The sequence below is a fragment of the Dreissena polymorpha genome, chromosome 9 (assembly GCF_020536995.1).
Source record: "Dreissena polymorpha isolate Duluth1 chromosome 9, UMN_Dpol_1.0, whole genome shotgun sequence".
In the NCBI taxonomy this organism is placed as follows: Eukaryota; Metazoa; Mollusca; class Bivalvia; order Myida; family Dreissenidae; genus Dreissena; species Dreissena polymorpha.
Genome location: NC_068363.1, coordinates 66,218,302 through 66,238,153, shown reverse-complemented (window position 1 = coordinate 66,238,153; position 19,852 = coordinate 66,218,302). Strand labels below are relative to the sequence as shown.

The window sequence follows — 19,852 nt, the reverse complement described above, 5'->3', positions numbered from 1 at the left end:
TTATGGTATATAGAACTTGACTTAGGCTATATTTACATGACAATACAACACTAGAAATTATCTCTTGCATGTACGGTTATACTTGCTTGTTGCCAAATTTAGACAGCTCCTGGATGTAAGTGATCTTGATTTTCTTGTTCTGATTCTTCAGCTTAATAAAGATGTTACCATCAAATGTCCATGTATCCGAAATGGGAGAGCTGGGGGCGTTTTTCAGTTGCCTGCAATGGAAAGCAATTTCCCTTCTTATGGGTGTTAATTGTTCATTGATGAACACTTAACTTTTGTTGAGTCTCAGCTGTTTTCTTGATTTTATGAACTCTGACTTGGCTTTATAGTTTGTAAATTTAACTATAATATCCCTGTGCTTTCCATCATTCCTTTTTGGTGGTCCATTTCTGTGGGACCTGTCTATTTCTGAGAGAATAATGTTGGATCCACTCTCTTTTGCGATGTTTAGGATGATATCATCGGTGGATTCATCTGAATTTTCTGGCACATTGCTAACAATAACACAGTGACGCCTGCTATATTGATTGGCATTGTCCAGGTCTTGTTCCAGATCAGCTATTTTATTGGTTAAGGTGGTTACAGACTGTTTAAGTACACTGAGTTCATTTACCAGAGGGGTTACATGCTCGGCTACACATACCTGGACGAGCCCACGGATTTCATCTCGGAGCGAGATTCTTAGGGTGTGTACGATTCTTTGCAGATCAAAGTCGGTTATGTATGACTGAGGCATCATCTGTATGGGGGTTGACTGCATAGTGGGTGAAGAGGTTATGTATGGTGGGATCTGCCTCTCAGGGGATATAACATAGTGATGGTCATGTGCACCTGTTAGATGTACTGATGGCTGAGGAGCAGTCTGGGTCTGCAGAGACAGTTGGGTGTTCGCACAGTTTTTATCAACGAGCGTTGAGTCAAGGTTATCACCATGGGTACTGCTGTTCGACATTTTGTGAGCTTGGACGACTATATGGGATTCAAATGTGTAATTAGGTGAAAACCAGTCCACACTTGACCCTTCAGTACTCTCCGATTCGTACTCAGACTCAGTGTCCGTAGTTAATCTGGACTTTTTATCAAGTTTTAAGTTATCAGGGGAGACAACTTTACGTTTGTTAGCACGAATCCGTTTTGGTTGTGTTTTATTAAGATTGTTTGAATCTTTGGTAGGAGAGACAATGGACGTTAGATCACCTTTACCCATTAGATAGTTCTGCTTTATGATTCGGGCGAGGTTAACTTAGTTGTAGACAAAAATTACATTTTTTTCACGAGAGCGATTCATAATCTGATGTGTTTACACCGGAACCGGAAGTTAAATTTTAAAAGGGTTTCTTTATTTAAGTCATCCATTTTCTACTTGAAAATACATTATAAAACATTTAAAGCTCATCTTACTTGTTTTCAGCCTTTTATATATTATATGTACGCAGATTTTAAACGACCCAGATCATGGTCACATTTCAATACATCCGCTGTGTGTGAACATCATGGACACACCGGAATTCCAGAGACTGCGCTTTATCAAACAGCTGGGCCCTGTATACTTCGTGTACCCCGGGGCCGCTCAAAACATATTTGAGCATTCACTAGGGTAAGCAACTATAATCAGATTCGTGTATCCGGGAGAAAAATAGTTCTTCTTGAATGCTTTGAGCTTTTAAGAGTACATAAAACTAAAAGTTCTTCCTGATAAAACCTTATTTCATGTACAAACAATTTAGTCTCAAGTTGGTCTATAAAATCGATTTCAAGCAACATATACATTATAACAAACACAATACCTATTACCATCGACATCAATTTTTTATATTTTGTGGATATATGCTCAAAACAAAAAGTTAATGAAAAAAGATATCAACCGAAAGCCGAAAGTTTGAATTGACGATTCTATCTATCTTACGATGGTTCCGGAGGCAGTTGATGAAGCACGATTTGTTGATTAGACACGAGATCTATCTTGTCGATAATTCCGGAGATAGTCGGTGTATAGATTAGCATTTAATTTCAAATTCGGAATACTCAGCGTTATCCTTTGCAAACACTTAACGTGTTTAAAACTTGGATTACTCGGAATCAACTGTAGAGTCATCATATTGTGTAAAAACAAATCAGATTCAACAACACGAACCATTTGATTCCAAGATGTAATATATTTATTAAAAAAACATAAACAAACCAGCAACAAACATTTATTAAGCACAAATCATCATGATGTCATATGTAGAATGCCAACGTCGTACAACATTATCATTCTTGCTAAAATTGCAGCGCCGTAGCGATTTTGTGTCATTATGTGCAAGTAACCTGTTATTCACTTCGTATATATACTAGTTTACATACAATCACTTATTTAATTAAACATTTAATACAGCTATTAAATAATAATCAGACTTCGCTGAAATTTGAAAAGATTTTGTCACTTGGTTACTTGCCTTTAACAAAGGATCTTGTAGCGTTGACACGAACGACCTCCTGCTGTAACACATGCGTTTAACTGTGTTTATATGTTAATGTTTTCTGTACCCAGCGTTTGTCATCTTGCTGGTCGCCTTGTGAAGACACTGCAGAATAATCAGCCTGAACTTGAAATAACCGATGCTGATGTTCTCTGTCTCGAGATTGCTGGATTATGTCATGATTTGGGTATAAGTTTTAATATATTTTTTACGTATAAAACACTGAAGTTATAACTGTGAGTAACTGTAAGCTAAACGTAAACTAAATACGTTAACCTTTGAAAAATACAATTTGTGGCGTCATGATAAAATATAATGTGTTCAATTAAATAACACAAATAAGCCTGATTTTTCTAAACGTTGACCACGTTTCTAATCGTGTTTATGTTAATGGCGTGTTATAGCAATTGGCATATATTATTCAATTTTAACTAATTAAAGACTATAGGAAGAATGTTATGCCAATATATGTGGGGTTTTTCATTCCTAATTTCAAACCGCGAGCATTCAATAAGCTCAGTATATGTTTAATAAGATCAAACATTATAAAAAATTGTTTGCATTCAAATAAATCATTCAGGAAGTGAATATGACGATCCCTGTTAAATTGTGTGTACATAATTATTAAGAGAATGTTTGATTAGAAAGGGCATACTTAATATCAACGAATACTTGACGTTTTGATATATTTTAGGTCATGGACCTTTTTCACATCTGTTTCAATATAGTTTTCTCCCGAAGATGTGGCCAGATTTGAAATGGACGGTAGGTGTTATAACACTCTCAACTTAATTTCTTTTATCATTGCTATAGTTATCACAATATTTGTCCCTTAGATGAACATGTATCTGTCAGTCAATGATTTTCAAATAGCATAAATTACTAAAACTAAAATAAATTGACTTAATTTAATAAATTGTTAAAAGTATACGCGTATAACTATTTTCCTTAAGAAGAAAGCAATTAAAGGACATCAGAGTATAGCTTTCGCTTACTTGTTTATATATTACGCATATGACATACATAGAAAGTATGATTATATTTTAAATATATATTTATCTAGCATGAGGAAAATTCAGTCAAGATGTTTGACTACCTGATAACAAAGAATAATTTGATAAAATATTTTGAAGAATATCATATTTCCGAGAGAGACAGAGAATTCATTAGAGAAATCATTGCCCGACCTGATGTTGCATCAATGGTAAATTCATTAATAAATGTTTTTGAAGTAACACAATAAATAGGTATGTATTATGAAATCCGTTTTTATAATTGATTTTCTGCATTAACTTCATACAGTATGACTTTTAAATCTCATCATGTGTTTTGATACTGTATACACTATTTTTAGAACATAACAAACTTCGAAAGATGATGAAACTGATTGTAAATTACTCAACATGTGTTCAACCGATAACAAGTCTAATACATAAGACATTATAACTCACATGCAGCCGCATAGCTTCCAAATCGATTGCAAATTAGCTAGATGGGCATGAGGAGCATGATTTTGAAACAATCACACATGTTGTCTTCGGAAACATGTATTGATAAAAGCACTAACACATTTAATTATAAAGCGACGTTAGTCCATAGTCTGGTGTCATCAAATGTAATATTCATGTATTTTTAAAAGTAATTATGTTTTTCAGAAATCGACAAGGCCAGAAAAATATCCAAACGAACGAAAAATGTTTCTTTATAAGGTAATTATTATACGTGCACATGGTATGTCCTTAATTTTCTTACACATTTAATCATTAATGCATTACATATGAGACGTTCATTATTTAGTAAAATGTGATTATCTATTGTTAAATCAATAAACCAGCCGTAATTGTATGTAAATATTAATAAAAAAGTTCCCTAAATGAGTAAGTGATATTTCTATTTACGATTATTTTATGACATTTTTTTTTTAGACATACTTAACTTCAATGTCAGAAAAAGGGATTATGAAAAATAGATAAAAACACATATTTTACATGGAAAACATGAGCAAAACGTCCAATTGAAATGAAGATTTATTTTGCTGAATATTTGTAAGATAGACCACCCGTGACATAACTAACAATATGTAACCAGAAATATGGAAACAGAAATGTCATACTTGCAGTTGATGCTCAAATTAAACAATTATGGATATAGGCGATATCATTTTAGCAACACAAGTCGGTAATATATTGGCTATTTCGTATATGCATAAAACTGTATGAATGAAGCCATAAATATCCCATTTTTTGCAGATTGTTTCAAATAAAAGAAATGGTATCGATGTTGACAAATGGGACTATTTGCACGGGATTGTCTAATGCTGGGAATTCGCAAAACATTTGAATACAAACGTTGCTTGAAGTTTGTACGTGCTATTAAAGTTGACGGCCAATTGCAGATTTGTTTTCGAGACAAGGTAGGTAATTAGCCGTACATAATTTAAATTTAGTTGAAGCAAATATGCAATATGGTTCTTGAATAACGTATCATTTGCAATAACGTTTTTAACAAATAGGAAAATAACGAGAAAAGCGCTGATGACAGTTTCTTTCCTATAAATGTATACAATGGATTTTACGATAATAAATGTATCACAAGCGGTTTAAAAGAATTACCATTATGCAATCATTTTATGTTATTTTTAATTCCATCTACGCATTCTTCATGGATACGTATACCATTACTTAATATAGATTGCAAGGAAATAATGATACATTTGACACCATTTACAAATACATCGAAATGTTTTAAAGTAAACATTTCGTAAATCAATAAAATGTTTGTGTGTTTTTTCTTCAGGAAAACGGAAACTTTTATGACATGTTCGCAATGCGTGCAAAACTTCATCGAAAGGCATATAAACACAAAACATCGTACATCATTGGTGAAATGTAAGCTATGGCGTTTACTATTGAGGTTAAAGGGAGGCTAATCAAATGTGGAGTAATAGTTTTTAGAGTATACAAAATTTACATTTCATGTTTTTACATATATACATGGTATTTTTAATATCAGAATAGTCTAGACTGGTATTGCTAATTAAAAGTTAAATAAAACACGTGTCTTCTAATTAGACCATGTTCGTTATTTAACAACGCTTCTTTACGCTTCCGCCATTAGAATTGTGGATTGACATATAGTTTTATTACAGTCAGTGAATGCGTTAATGTGTATATTCGTGTATTTATTGTATGTGTGTGTTTGTGTTGTACATTTAGCGCCCGACTCATACCTTTATTTAAAATAATGAGATTTAGGAATAAATTTGCACACAACATCAACGTGTCAATTCGACTAATCGCTTGCAAAACCATGTCGCTCATTTTAAGGTCAAGGTCTAGGTGGACAACTAGGTGGTGTTTTAACTTCTATGTAAATTGTGAAAGTTCATGTTTTAGGGCGGCTCATTCGTCCATTATAGGATTTCATAATAAATTTCACAAATTGCATCATATCTTGAAGATATGTCTTGTTCCACAACATTTCCACTCGCTTTAACGTAACGGCCACAGTGAATACTTGGATTGTGTGCGTATTACTTCATGTATAACGTTAAGATACATATTCGATTCAGGCCAACAACTTTTTCAGGCACTATATGCTTTTGATATAATTGGTTTTAATGATCATCATGTCAAGACATGTGCGTGTACTAAAATACTATGTATTTAGCTTCAATTGCAAGGTCAACGTGGACACTTTGGCATGTTCGCATATTCATTGAATGTATACAGCCAAAGTACATGCTCGTGACAGGCTTACAACTTTGTCACTAATTACGGGATTTCAAAATAAATTGAACCGAATGACCATTAAATGAAGACGACGTTCTGATTTCAAAAGAAAATATGTTGCTCGTTCTTAATTCAAGATTCCAAATGAAAACATTAAATGTTTGCATATTATTTATACGCATATTATTAAAGTACATGTTCATGTCCAACCCACAGCTTACTTGTCTGTGATGGGATTGTGCAGTACATTAGCACAAATGATCATCATATCAGTAAAACGTGCAACATGCAATGCGATGCTTCTCACTTCATGATCAAGATCACGTTCGACACTTATATTTGTTGAATATTCCTAATATGTTTGTTGTAAGAGAACACTTTTGTGGCCGGTCCATTACTTGGTTTTCGCATATTTGGATATCACAATTAATTTGCAAAAATGGGCTTCATATCAAAACAACGTAGTGAGTGCTAAAGCCAGATCGTTTGCTTAAAGGCCACGGTCACTTTCGGCCCTTGGAGTGCGTGCATATTCTTTGTATTGATTATAACTTTGTCGTCAATTATGAGTTGCGAAATTAAAAAGCACATATAATCTTCTTTTTTGTCGCAATTGCTTTAAAAATCATAATCAATGGCACAATAAACACTTAAATTCACGCTTAGTCTGTGAGTTATTTGTCGTTATTGTTAATCGGAATTGTTTTGTCATCGTATCAATAATACATGATACATGTACGAACTATGATGCTTTCATAAAGGTCCATGTCGTACTTGTCAAATAGGCTTTAATTTTAGCAACAGTTACACATGACTGTTGCTTAAATACTGTTCGTAGTATTTATGGCAAACAACAATCGTTTATGTGCAAAGAGAAATATGGCGTAGTCATCTGTGTCCTTCCAATACATGTCTAGGTTTGATTATTATTATACAGAAAACGTTTATTATATTTTGTATTAAGGATCGTGGAAGCGTTGGTGAAAGCAAATGACCACGTCACATTTGAAGGAATAGATGGGTAAGTTACATCATGATACTGTTCTCCTTTCTGATAAAAATATAATAGGCAGATAACAGTGTAATATAGCCTGCACAGATTTAGGCTTAAGTGCTTTATCTAATATCGGTATGTATTTGTTTTCCTGGTCATTTTTATTAAAGCCAACACAAATAATTTAAAACCCACTTTAATGTAATTTGACAGCCATAACGAATTGCATTAGCATTTACATATAAAAAAAATAACGAACGTAATATGAAACTTTTAATATGATTTTAGAAAACAACTGAAGTTGCATGAAACCATCCATGCAATAAGGGCCTTCAGCAATTTAACAGACGACATTATCAATCTTATACTGTGTTCACCTAAAAAGGAACTCTCAGAACCAGCAAATTTGTTACGGAACACTATTTCTCGAAAATTGTACAAATTTGTCGCGGAAAAGCAACCAAAATTTAATACTGAATTGCAGGTACGTTTAAAATTTTGATTCGAAAGTTATTTTATGACCCATTGCATTTCTCTACATGTAGGACGAATAAATGATCTTTGACCTAAATGTGTTACTTAGATGTAAGTCACACACTATTTGTTAAAACTAATAAAGTATGTGTATGTATCTTAAATACGCATTTAACTGTATCAGCTATTTGTTACAAACATGATCGATTTATTCTAGGCATTTAACCGCATAACTACAGCTTTGATCGCACAGTTCATACCATCATCTGTATCTGTTACTACAAACGATCTTGTCATACAGGTAAAAGCCGTTACTTTTTCTTTTACATCACATCAATAAATTACCAACAGCAAGTGTCAAAAATGCGCAGAGGCAATATACAGCTTTACTACTAGAAGGACTTTCAGACTATATTACACTATCCATTAAAGTGTGTATGTAGCGTAAGTTAGGGGTGTTTCGTTCAAGTGATTCGCTTATAGCATTTCACGCGATCCTCTAATTAATGTAGCCGAGACGGATTATGGAAACAGAAATTTTACTTACATTCTTACGGTTTTGTTTTAATTAATTTATATAATAAAAGATGCATTCAAATTTTATTATCAGGTCGATACTATATATTCCAATTTAATTTGTTAGGGAATAATTTAGGGAAACGTTTAACAATAAAATGACTTATACCTTACAAGGAGAAAGAGAATCCATTACTGTCCGTATTTTACTAATGCCTTCAGCGTGTTCGTCTAGACTATGGAATGCAGGCTCACAACCCGGTGCTCAATGTGCGTTTATACAGCAAATATGATCTCAATACAGCTAAAGACGAAGAGGTATAATACCGATAAAACATCTGCGCATATGACGTGAATGGTTCCGATCATAGCCTGATCATATATCTGCCACAATTATGCTCGACGGCATGATAGGCGATTCAAACATTATGTGTTATTTTATATAATTTAAAGCATTCTTAATCAGGTGATTCTAGATTTTGGGACTATAAACAATACGTAAAAACCTCTAAGAAGCCAAAAAAAATATACGGGTTAATATAAAACAAGAAAAACTTGTAACAGACCGTTAATCCCAAAAGGGAGGTAAAAATTGTGTAATGTTCATCTCGATATTCTTATACATATATGATTTCCGCATTCGCTTATATCAGTACTGTACGAGTTATTTCCCTTAAGATAACACAAGTAGATCGAAAATATTTGATAAATATATTTGTATCATCAAACAATATTAAATAACACTATACGTCGATGCTCTTATTGACAATTCTAACCTGTTCAGATAAAGATGTTTCTCCCAGAACGTTTCAACGAGGAGCTCATCCGTATTTATTCGAAAAAGACTGATGACTATTCCTGTGGTATAATAAAAGACGCATTTGAAAAGGCATTGGTCAGTAACGACGAGATTGTAAGTAGTCGTATATAACACGTGCATCTTGTTGGTGTCGAAATTCAGAATGCTTATACTCAGAGGCTTACATAGTTAATTTTTTTTTTTTTTTTTTTAGAAAGAAGTCTCATATAATTATTATGATTTCTTAAATCTAGGTCTCAACTTTATTTTTTTTAAACATCTTACAAAATATATAACTTGAATTTGGTCATTTTTGTCCATAAATCATTCCCAAACTTGCCACTTTTATTGATTAAAAAAAAACCAATTTGACCAGACTCCTTTTCTAGAAAACTCCCTGAACATGCACTTAAAAACAATAACACTTATGTTACTTATAATCCTATTTATAATGCTTCATTTTTCCCAATTTCATGGTTTATCGCGCTATTTTTCCCAATTTCACGGTTAATCGCGCTAATTTTCCCAATTCAAAAGGCACAGGCTGTAACAAATTAAAGCAAAAAAAATCACTGTGCTGCATGTATATTAAAATAACCAGAAACTTACATATTAGCAATTCGCAAAAACCTACGCGTAAATGATTTCGTCAGGAATATCAAAAACAGTAACAATCAGTACAATAAACTCAATAGCAGTTCAAATACGATTATACATCCTTAGCCAAGTGTGATAATATTTTATAAATAGAAGTTAAACCCATTAGATTACGCATCGTCTACTTGAGATTAGTATATAAATTGTATTTTACCCCTCATGAACATCAAAATAACACCAGAACGGGATGTCAGCAAGCATTTATTGCGCGTAATGATCGACATTACTCAGTAGTCAAGGTAATTTAAGCTAAGTTATTGCAATTCATGGACCATGAAAGCAAACAATTAGGTCTTTGATTATGCTCATTACCTGCAATAAGTAATAATGTTCATAACTGTATTTCTATATATAGTTTATGTCGAAAATATATTCATTTCTTTTTTGTAACAGCATGTATAAATAAGTATGTAAAGTAAAGTGCCCAAATGTATGAACTATATTTTGAAAATGTGCGTTAATGCATCATAAATTCAAACCTCCAGCTAAATTAGCTCAATAACGCTAGCAAAAATAGTTTAACATATTTTACAAAAATAAGATAGTACAATTGCTGACAGCCTTCAAATAACATCAACACAATTGCAAAAATTTACGAACAGTACACTAGGTTAGCTCTTCGTTAGCATGAAAATATAAGCATAAAGATACAATAAGGTAGCACATACTCACAAGCTTATGATATTGTTAAACTATTTATGTAAATAACACAGCTGCGTGTGGAAATGAGTTTGTTTAAATAAGTAGACAACTACAACCAAGTTAACAGCCACAACTGTAACAACAACAAAACAACAATTACAAAATCACAATAACAACAATGGTAAACAAAACCACTTTATACCAGTATGCTTCATTGAAATTGTATATTCATTAGTGAAATAACTTTACTTCTAGTTGTAATATTTCTTTTACTTTTTGAGGATGTTATCATACTCAAAGTTGTATACATGTTTTTTCTAGCCTACGATTACATGTTATAATATATGAACTTAATATTTTATCCGACAAACAAAAAGTGTGTATAAATTTATTTATCAAGTCACTGCTGAAGTATGCGCGTAATGATCGACATTACTCAGTAGTCAAGGTAATTTAAGCTAAGTTATTGCAATTCATGGACCATGAAAGCAAACAATTAGGTCTTTGATTATGCTCATTACCTGCAATAAGTAATAATGTTCATAACTGTATTTCTATATATAGTTTATGTCGAAAATATATTCATTTCTTTTTTGTAACAGCATGTATAAATAAGTATGTAAAGTAAAGTGCCCAAATGTATGAACTATATTTTGAAAATGTGCGTTAATGCATCATAAATTCAAACCTCCAGCTAAATTAGCTCAATAACGCTAGCAAAAATAGTTTAACATATTTTACAAAAATAAGATAGTACAATTGCTGACAGCCTTCAAATAACATCAACACAATTGCAAAAATTTACGAACATTACACTAGGTTAGCTCTTCGTTAGCATAAAAATATAAGCATAAAGATACAATAAGGTAGCACATACTCACAAGCTTATGATATTGTTAAACTATTTATGTAAATAACACAGCTGCGTGTGGAAAGGAGTTTGTTTAAATAAGTAGACAACTACAACCAAGTTAACAGCCACAACTGTAACAACAACAAAACAACAATTACAAAATCACAATAACAACAATGGTAAACAAAACCACTTTATACCAGTATGCTTCATTAAAATTGTATATTCATTAGTGAAATAACTTTACTTCTAGTTGTAATATTTCTTTTACTTTTTGAGGATGTTATCATACTCAAAGTTGTATACATGTTTTTTCTAGCCTACGATTACATGTTATAATATATGAACTTAATATTTTATCCGACAAACAAAAAGTGTGTATAAATTTATTTATCAAGTCACTGCTGAAGTGAACACTTGTAAAAAAAACATTTCATGTCAGATTTCGTATCATCTAAAGCTACAAAATACAACAAAAAATGTAAAGTTTTTTTCAGGGACCAAATTTACTAGAACGAACAGAAGGTTAATAATTGCAAAATAACCCATGGCTACACGTCATTTCCCTGTATAAAGCATTAATACACACAAAAAACAATAACACTGAATTTCAATACAAGTGCTCAATGAACTATTTATTTTTAAACAATACTCATGGAAAATAGTAAACCATCAACAATATAGGAATGTAAATTGATTTGTTTAGGTATCACGTAAAAGTTTATAGTAGAAATACGGAACATATTTTACAATTAAACAACAAATAAACAATATGCAAATCTTTACATACTTAAAGATTTATAATCAGTACGAAAAAGGAAAATAGAAAACCCGTTCGTCATCTCCAGAGCTATATGGAAAAGATAACAATTTTTACAAATTTGTCGCCAAAAGTTCGATATTTCTTCCTATTGATATATTTTAAACAATTGAATATTAGCATCAAATGATATTTTTACTGGGTAATATTTTACTGGGTTATATTTGATCACATTCGTATGGTATTTTTCTTTTTATGTAAATGACATAGCGTTAGCGTTTGTACGGTGGCATAGAGGTGACATTTACTTCTCTTTTTTTAAATTGCTCTCCTCTTTTTTTCTAGAAAAAGAGGAGTGCAAAACTAAATAAAAGCGGCGTGCAATTAAAAAAAGAGCGGTGCTTCTCTTGTTTTAAATTGCTCTCCTCTTTTTTCTATCTCGTGGCCACGAGTTAGCTATGTCGTGGCCAGTAGATAGAAAAAAGAGGAGTGCAAAACTAAATAAAAGCGGCGTACAATTAAATAAAGAGCGGTGCAGAAAAAAAGGCAGAGTGCATTAAATAAAAGAGGAGAGCATTTTCGTCATCTCGAGATCCCGACATAGCTAACTCGTGGCCACGAGTTAGTCAGCCAATCGAATTGTGCGTAACATGTGTAAATATTCTGTACGCTGGTTCCCAGCTTCCACTGTAAACAAATAGAAGCCTGGCATTGGCGGAATCATGGTCGACGCGATGATAATGGTGAGTTAACCAAATATTTACAAATGTGGCTCGTCGGGGTATCATTCATTTTTCAATCGAAATGCATATATTTCATTCAGTAAACGTTCTTCTTTTTTTTTCGAGTTCTTCCGCATATTAGAGTTAATTAATGTTCCATAACCTGAGTATGTTTCGGACAAGTACACAGATAGTTTAATTTCGCATGTTATAGTAAATTTGTAACATACTGTATTTGTGATGTATTTTTGAGTAGTGTGACAAATATGAAAGCATTGCGGTGTGGTTATCTTTGATTAACAGTAGGAATGCATTTTTATGTATTCATGCCTTTTTCCAGGTTCACCACAGTCAGAATTTCAGACCTGCTTTTCCCTGATTAGCAAAATGCTTCTAAATATCTTTTCTAAACTCCATTAAAAATGGTTCGTGGGTATCAAGAAAAAGTTATTCATAATTCATAATTCAAATCATTAATCATATTTCAGATGGATCATACTTGGTTCCAAGTAATTGAGTGTAAGTCTGGCCCAGATAACACATACAGTGCCTGTGCCCAAAAAACTCAAGTACCCCGCATAAACGAGGAAGCAAGAGGGCAATATCAACTCCCACAAGAAAAACACCTAAACATGAACATAAAAGGATTAAACTGGTGATTATTTTTCACTTTCTAGTACAACTTTCTTTTCTATAATAATTCAATTATATTTTTATAATTGTGAAATCTCTTCAACCAATTGTAAAATTTGTTGAAAACACAATATATCACTTTTTAAGTACCAGAATTTGGTATATATCACTTATTAAGTACCAACATTTGGTATATATACTATGGATTTAATATTTGTTAAACATAGGCTTACTTAATAGAACACTGTCTTGTTGTGTGTATATTATATTTTTGCCATTAATATTAAGTTCTTTGCATTAGGACATGGGCTAAAATTTTAATTCAAAGATCAAATAAACCACTCTTCATTCATATAAACTATTTTGGCACAAGCCCATCAATCCTTTTTCAAGCTTTGCCATTAAACACTCAAATTTTCATGTTTCATCACTGATCTAGGATGAAAAAAACAGACACAACAAATGGTCCATCGAAGAGAAATCTTTTCTGAAAGAATACAGTCAGAAATTACGAAAAGATGGCGAGTCAGAAAACAGTTTCTGGAACAACTGTGCAATTGCCATGAACAACATGTTTGGTGGAAAAAAACAGAACAGGTACATAATGATTCTTAAGCAGTAATAACATTAGTATATTTTCCTTATTTTGCTGGCAGAGCACTCAATTTTATATTCAGGTATGATACAATGTCATATGAACCATGCTTGTTAAATTGAATTTAGAAAACAATCATTACCATATGTCATAAGCTGTACATATGTACACAACAGAAACAGTGGGAGATGATAAATGTAGTAAAGGGGTGGGTGATTTTATAAAATAAAAAATCTAAGACGGCTATCAATCAGATATTTTGTTTTTGTAAAATATATGACTAATTTTTTGTCAATTTAAACAAATAATTTTTTGAAATGACTACTAATAATGTATTAAACACTTTTTAAGACGTCTATGATATAGAAACATAGATTATTTATGTTTGTTAAAATAACATTATATTGTCATTTCTTTTAAAGAAAAAAAAATTATCAAGCAATATTATCATATATTATTATTTCTGTTTTGTTTTTTTATTTTACTTTTTTTTTGCTTCAATCAGGTTCCAGCTCTCCAAGAGAAGTTGCAAGGCATATATTGTCTTCTTCATTGAGATGAAGTATAGTTGTAAAACTTTTAAATGAAATTGAATATGCAGCAAAAGAATGCTACAACAAGGACAGTGTTTTAGCCCAAAAGGATTTCTGTGACCTGGCTGAATTTAAATGGCATGAACTCATTGATGAACTATTAGAGCAGCAGCCACTGCTAGCTGATGTTCTCTTGGCTGTGTCTCTACCAACCTCCAAGATAGGGAATACAAAATCTGTTCAGAGACTAATACTGGTCATATCTGCTGTGTTTGGAATGTTGATTAATACAGGATACCAGGAGTTGTCGTTACAACTTGTTAGTTCAAAAGATAATCGCAATGACTTTAGCTTCGCACTCGTGATTTAATTCCTACGCATCTATACTCCTTACTATGGGTTATTCGACAACAAACCATGATAGAAAAATATTATTTCTTAATCATTTTATGAGTAACTCAAGAGAAAATTTCATTAAAGAGTTGCCAAACTCAGCTGTGAATGAATGTTTGTTTTATAAAATATTCAATGTATGTATTTTAAATATATCTTTATATGTTTTAAATATTTCACAATATCTAAATACAAATACAGTGAAAAACATACCAGGTATTAAAAAAAATCTTTCTTAACCAGAAATTAGCAATATACATGTATAGTTTTTTGCAATTTGATAAAAAAAACGGTATTAAACATTAAATTGTGTACTATTTTCTTAACCTCAAGTTTGTGAAATTGGGCATTTGAATGTTTATGTTACTGTTCATGACACATGTTTTGTTTGGAAATTAAATAAATCTTTTGGAACATCTATTTAATAGCGCTGACCCAGGCTCTTAAGGTCTTTGATGTTTTAGCTCACCTGAGCTCAGATGAGCTCATAGGATCGATGAATGTCTGTTGTCCGTCCTTCTTTTAACTCCCTTTTGGTTTTTTTTTCTGCTCATAGATCGAGAAACTTGGTCATGATGATTGTTTGGAGAAATTGTAGGTCAAGTTCAAAGACGGGTCATCAGGGGTCAAAAACTAGGTCACTATGCCATTGACAAATATTGGCTACCTGTACTAAGGTGAGCGATATAGGGCCATTATGGCCCTTTTGTTTTAATTCTACCCTTAACACAATCAGGAATAAGTTTACAAATCTTGCAAAAAAACATTCTTATTTCTTGTCCATTTCGTTTCAATTTTTGAATAATTGTAGTTCTATATGTAATTAGAACACCATTTAAATTTTATGAATATACCTTACGTAAAAATGTGTTAAATTTGATGTCAAAAGTGAATTTCCCAGCAGGATTCTCAGGGTTTGTAATTCTTAACTAATAAATAATTTTTAGCCTTATATAGAAGCAAAAAAATAATTGGTCCTGTCTGTAGCCGGGGTTTGAGTTTATAACGCAACCTGGGTTTTACGGTCCAAGCTTTTAATACTATAAAGTGTAAATGATGTAAATGATGGCCTGAAACATGAATAAAAATCATGTTATAATTAACAAATGACAATTATAATAACAATTTAAATAATTCTTTGTAATACATAATACTATGCAATACAATGCAATTACAATTCAAAAAAATACAATTATATAAACATAGAATACAGCACTCACCAGTGACCTCAAGACTTATTGTAGAAAGTGGCAATTGGAAAAAAGCCTACTACCTCTCACAAGGTTTTACAAACAAGTGACCAAATTTTGAGTTATGATTTCAAATTATATAGATGACTATGAAATCATCTCACAATAAAAACATGCACTGTTAGTAATTAAACTCACTCTTACATCACAAAGTATCTCTCACACTGAACTTCTCTCAGTCTTGATTGGGTTAGTATTGTTAAAAGGATTAGTGTCAGAGTGAATACCCTGTTACATACTCCCTCTGTTGGAAAAAAATGGCTCCTGACATTTTAAATATAGAACACAAAAATTTAAATAACATCCTACCATAGTAAACCCCTTGACTATACCAGCAATTGAAAATTACTTTAGTACACTCTCCACTAGTGTAGACAGTATTTACAAGGTGCGTGGGAAAATTCCTTACCTATATTTAAATACATCTGTACAATCAGCTGATGGCTGACCTACTTGTCAGTCCAATGTAAACAGAATGAACCTCTATAATTATGCACAGTGAAAATATGCAAAATTATTAAACTTAGAATGTTGAATCTAAGTATATACAATAATTGAAATAAAAATTGATAGATTTAAATAATACATTTACTAAAAACAGTCTTAAGTCAAGGTATTAATCAATATATACTGCTATTTATACAGTGACAACTGTTAGCATAATTTTCTGTGTGAAACAGTATTACTTTTATACACTACATTTAGTGATTAAGAGAAATTGAAAATATACACAAGATGAAAATTCAACCAATAACATTCATCTGGTTTATATTTTATTAAACCATTGAACTATGGAAGATATGAACCTGGAAAAGCAAAAATAATTAAAAACACTTTAAAATATTATAAAATATGTTGAATTCAAATCTAAAATGCATTCCCATATGGGTTTTGTTATGTATAATTTAGTTACACATAGTAAATTATTGTCGTGATCCATTCTCCATATCTATTTGGAGGTTGCCTAAGCCTTTAAGGTCCGCAAACTGATTCCTGTTGCGTTGTTGGATATAAATTCAAACATTGGACCTAAAAATCTCCAGTAAAAAACAGCAAGAATACAATTAAAAAAAGGAAAAAAGTAAGCCTCATATGGACTCGAACCACTGACCCCTGAGGTCCTGGAGTAAAAAGTCTCCCGCCTAGACCACTCGAACAACCATGCTCATGCTATGAGCGGATGTATTTTTTTTAATGAAATAAGCAATCCTCTTAGTCTCCCAAACTAAAACGACAACAACAGAACTTTCCAAATTATTCAATCGTTTCGCGTTGCAACGCTCTATAATTCCAAGGTTTTCAAATTGTCAAAAGATGCATATAATGAATATTTTAGAGCATGGTAAATGTTCAGTATTACTATTTCCTCACAAATATCATTGCTAAAACGAAAATTTGCGAATATGAAACATTTTTTTTTTCAATTTACCAAAACGAAAAGGCCCCTTTAAGGTCAGCCTTATAAAAGATAAATTGCTCTGCTACACAGCTGATGTCATAAATAAGAAATAAAAAAATGTACCTTGTGACTGTTAGTTTGTTGTTATTTGTTTATACTTCGGTTATGTTTATTTGTTATTTATCCTTAAAGTATTATAGAACTTCAAAAACCAAACACACTGAATTAGTTAAAGCTGAAAGTTATTGCTTCAATCTTGTTTTAATATTACTTACATTTAATGACAATCACCTTTTGACCAAATTGTAAAGAAAAACCAATGGAATTTTTCTAAAATGAAGCAAAACCAAGTATAAGATTTTTCATTGGCTAATTCAATCTACAACTTTCTGAAATGTGATGTTTCTATGAGCCTTTAAACTCATTGTTCCTATAGTAAGTTAAGCGCACCGACTTGAAACAGATGTTGAAAATTATGAATTATTCACTATATACATTTGTATATAATGTATCCTTATATAATTTCACTTAACAAAATGCCTTTCAGGTAAATGGAAATATATGAAGTATTACCTAAATGTGTTTGGTTTAGCTTTTCAAACCCATTTAGTTGATTTATTTAAGGTAATATTTAAAAAAAAATCAAATGAATTATAGACAAAAATGTTTGATCGTTGTAGGTGTATGACAGACTTCAACCTTTGGGTGTCACTCTGAGCCATTCAGGCATGTTGTATAAAATGGATCAGATATCGGGACATTTTAATACTGAATTAATTGATTCCATTGCCAGTGGAAAGAAATTCAGAATTGTTGGGGACAACATTTACTTTCATTTAGGTTTAAGCACTGTCCCAACAAGAGCTGTCTGAGGACAGCGCCCTCGACTATTCGAGTGCTTGACAGTATAACGTAAGCCATTATGGGGTAATATTCAAATTATTCAATTAGGTCAAGGTAATAGTTCAGGTATATTTTCCACAATATATTGGACATTTGTAAAGACATAAAACAAACCAATAATATTTTATTTAAAGTTTGACTGCAATTGCTTGGGTGGGAAGTTTGGATGGTCCTTCAAAAATAAAGTAAATACATATATTTATATATTTTTTTAACCATGTTTCAAAGAAAAAATATATTCATTTTTGGGTTGGGTAGGGGTTGAGAGGGGATATAATGTGGGGTGTGGTCATTTATTAGATGATCTTTCAAAAATAAAAAAGGGGGGGCAGGGATTCTGGGTTGGGGCATGGGGTATTGTTTAGGTGGAATCCATTGTGGTATTCAGGTAAGTGTTGTTTGTCAAAGTATTAATAAAATCTGATCATTAATAAAGATGTAATGGCAATTTAACTAAAATTTACTCTTGACCTTCACAGTCAAGGTCATTCAAAGGTCGAGGTCAAATTGAACTTGGCAGGTACAGTACCCTCATGATAGTAAGAAAATATTTGAAAAGCAATAGCTTTGATACTTTAGAAGTCAAGTGGATCTAAACACAAAATTTAACAAAATACTCAGTAACTAAGATAAAAAAGGGTCATAATTCTTACAAAATGCTTGATACAGTTGCCTGCTCTTGTTTATAGATTGGGGTAATGTTGTTAAAGAAGTTTGCAAAATATTAAAGCAATATGTTAAGGAACATTAAAAATATTTGAGGTGGTACGCAAACTTTAACATGGATTTATCAATAATATGCATATTCTAAGTGGAAAAAGGGCCAAAATTATAATAAAATGCTTGATAGACTTGTCTGCTCTTGTTTATAAGTTGGGGTCAGGTTGGTAAAGAAGTATGCAAAATATGAAAGCAATATGTCAATGGACATTGAAAATATTTGGGGTGGTACACAAAACTTTAACATTTGCACGCTAACGGGAACGCCGACGCCGGGGTGGGTAGGATAGCTCCACTATATATATTTCATATATAATAGTCGAGCTAAAAATCCGGTTAAGAAGATTAACAGGGAAGAACTGCACACATGGATTTCTCAGAACCAAATTAAGTGTTATTACGAAATTGGACGTTAAAAAATAGGGTTACATTATTATGCTTAATAGTTCTGAACCTTTTATTCAAATTACATAGAATGTTTGAATTTTAAAAACATTGTTATAGACAATGAATTTTTATTACTAAACTGTTTCCCATAAGGCCAAAAAAAAATTGTTTCTGGTCACCAGATTGACCCTATTTTTTGTATCCCCACCCAATCTTTTTTTATTGACACTTTCTTTAAATATGTCAAAATTCAATTATTTATAAGTAAGTTCTTTTTAAGGTAGATTTTATCATTTTTCAACCAAAATAAGCATAGCAGCACAATTAAGAACAGAACAGAAAAGAACTTCATTAGGTAACTTATACTACATGGTATATCGTTACAAAAACAAATGTTAATTTATAAACATAAATCATGCA

At 31.9% G+C, this 19,852-nt stretch overlaps 1 protein-coding gene and 1 long non-coding RNA gene across 2 annotated transcripts; both read left to right on the top strand.

Moving 5' to 3' along the window:
• The first annotated feature begins 855 nt into the window (after positions 1-855).
• On the top strand, positions 856-7,223 carry LOC127846123 (deoxynucleoside triphosphate triphosphohydrolase SAMHD1-like). The gene is made up of 9 exons (XM_052377298.1): positions 856-888; positions 1,446-1,606; positions 2,543-2,658; positions 3,166-3,236; positions 3,535-3,675; positions 4,127-4,180; positions 4,721-4,884; positions 5,268-5,359; positions 7,167-7,223. Exons 1-7 carry the CDS (start codon positions 856-858, stop codon positions 4,784-4,786), a joined length of 642 nt encoding a protein of 213 aa, XP_052233258.1. The 3' UTR covers positions 4,787-4,884; positions 5,268-5,359; positions 7,167-7,223.
• Positions 7,224-12,317: 5,094 nt separating this feature from the next.
• LOC127844500 (uncharacterized) lies at positions 12,318-15,524 on the top strand. Its single transcript, XR_008032771.1, has 3 exons — positions 12,318-13,274; positions 13,692-13,849; positions 14,353-15,524. It is a non-coding gene; the product is annotated as an uncharacterized LOC127844500 (long non-coding RNA).
• The last annotated feature ends 4,328 nt before the right edge of the window (positions 15,525-19,852 follow it).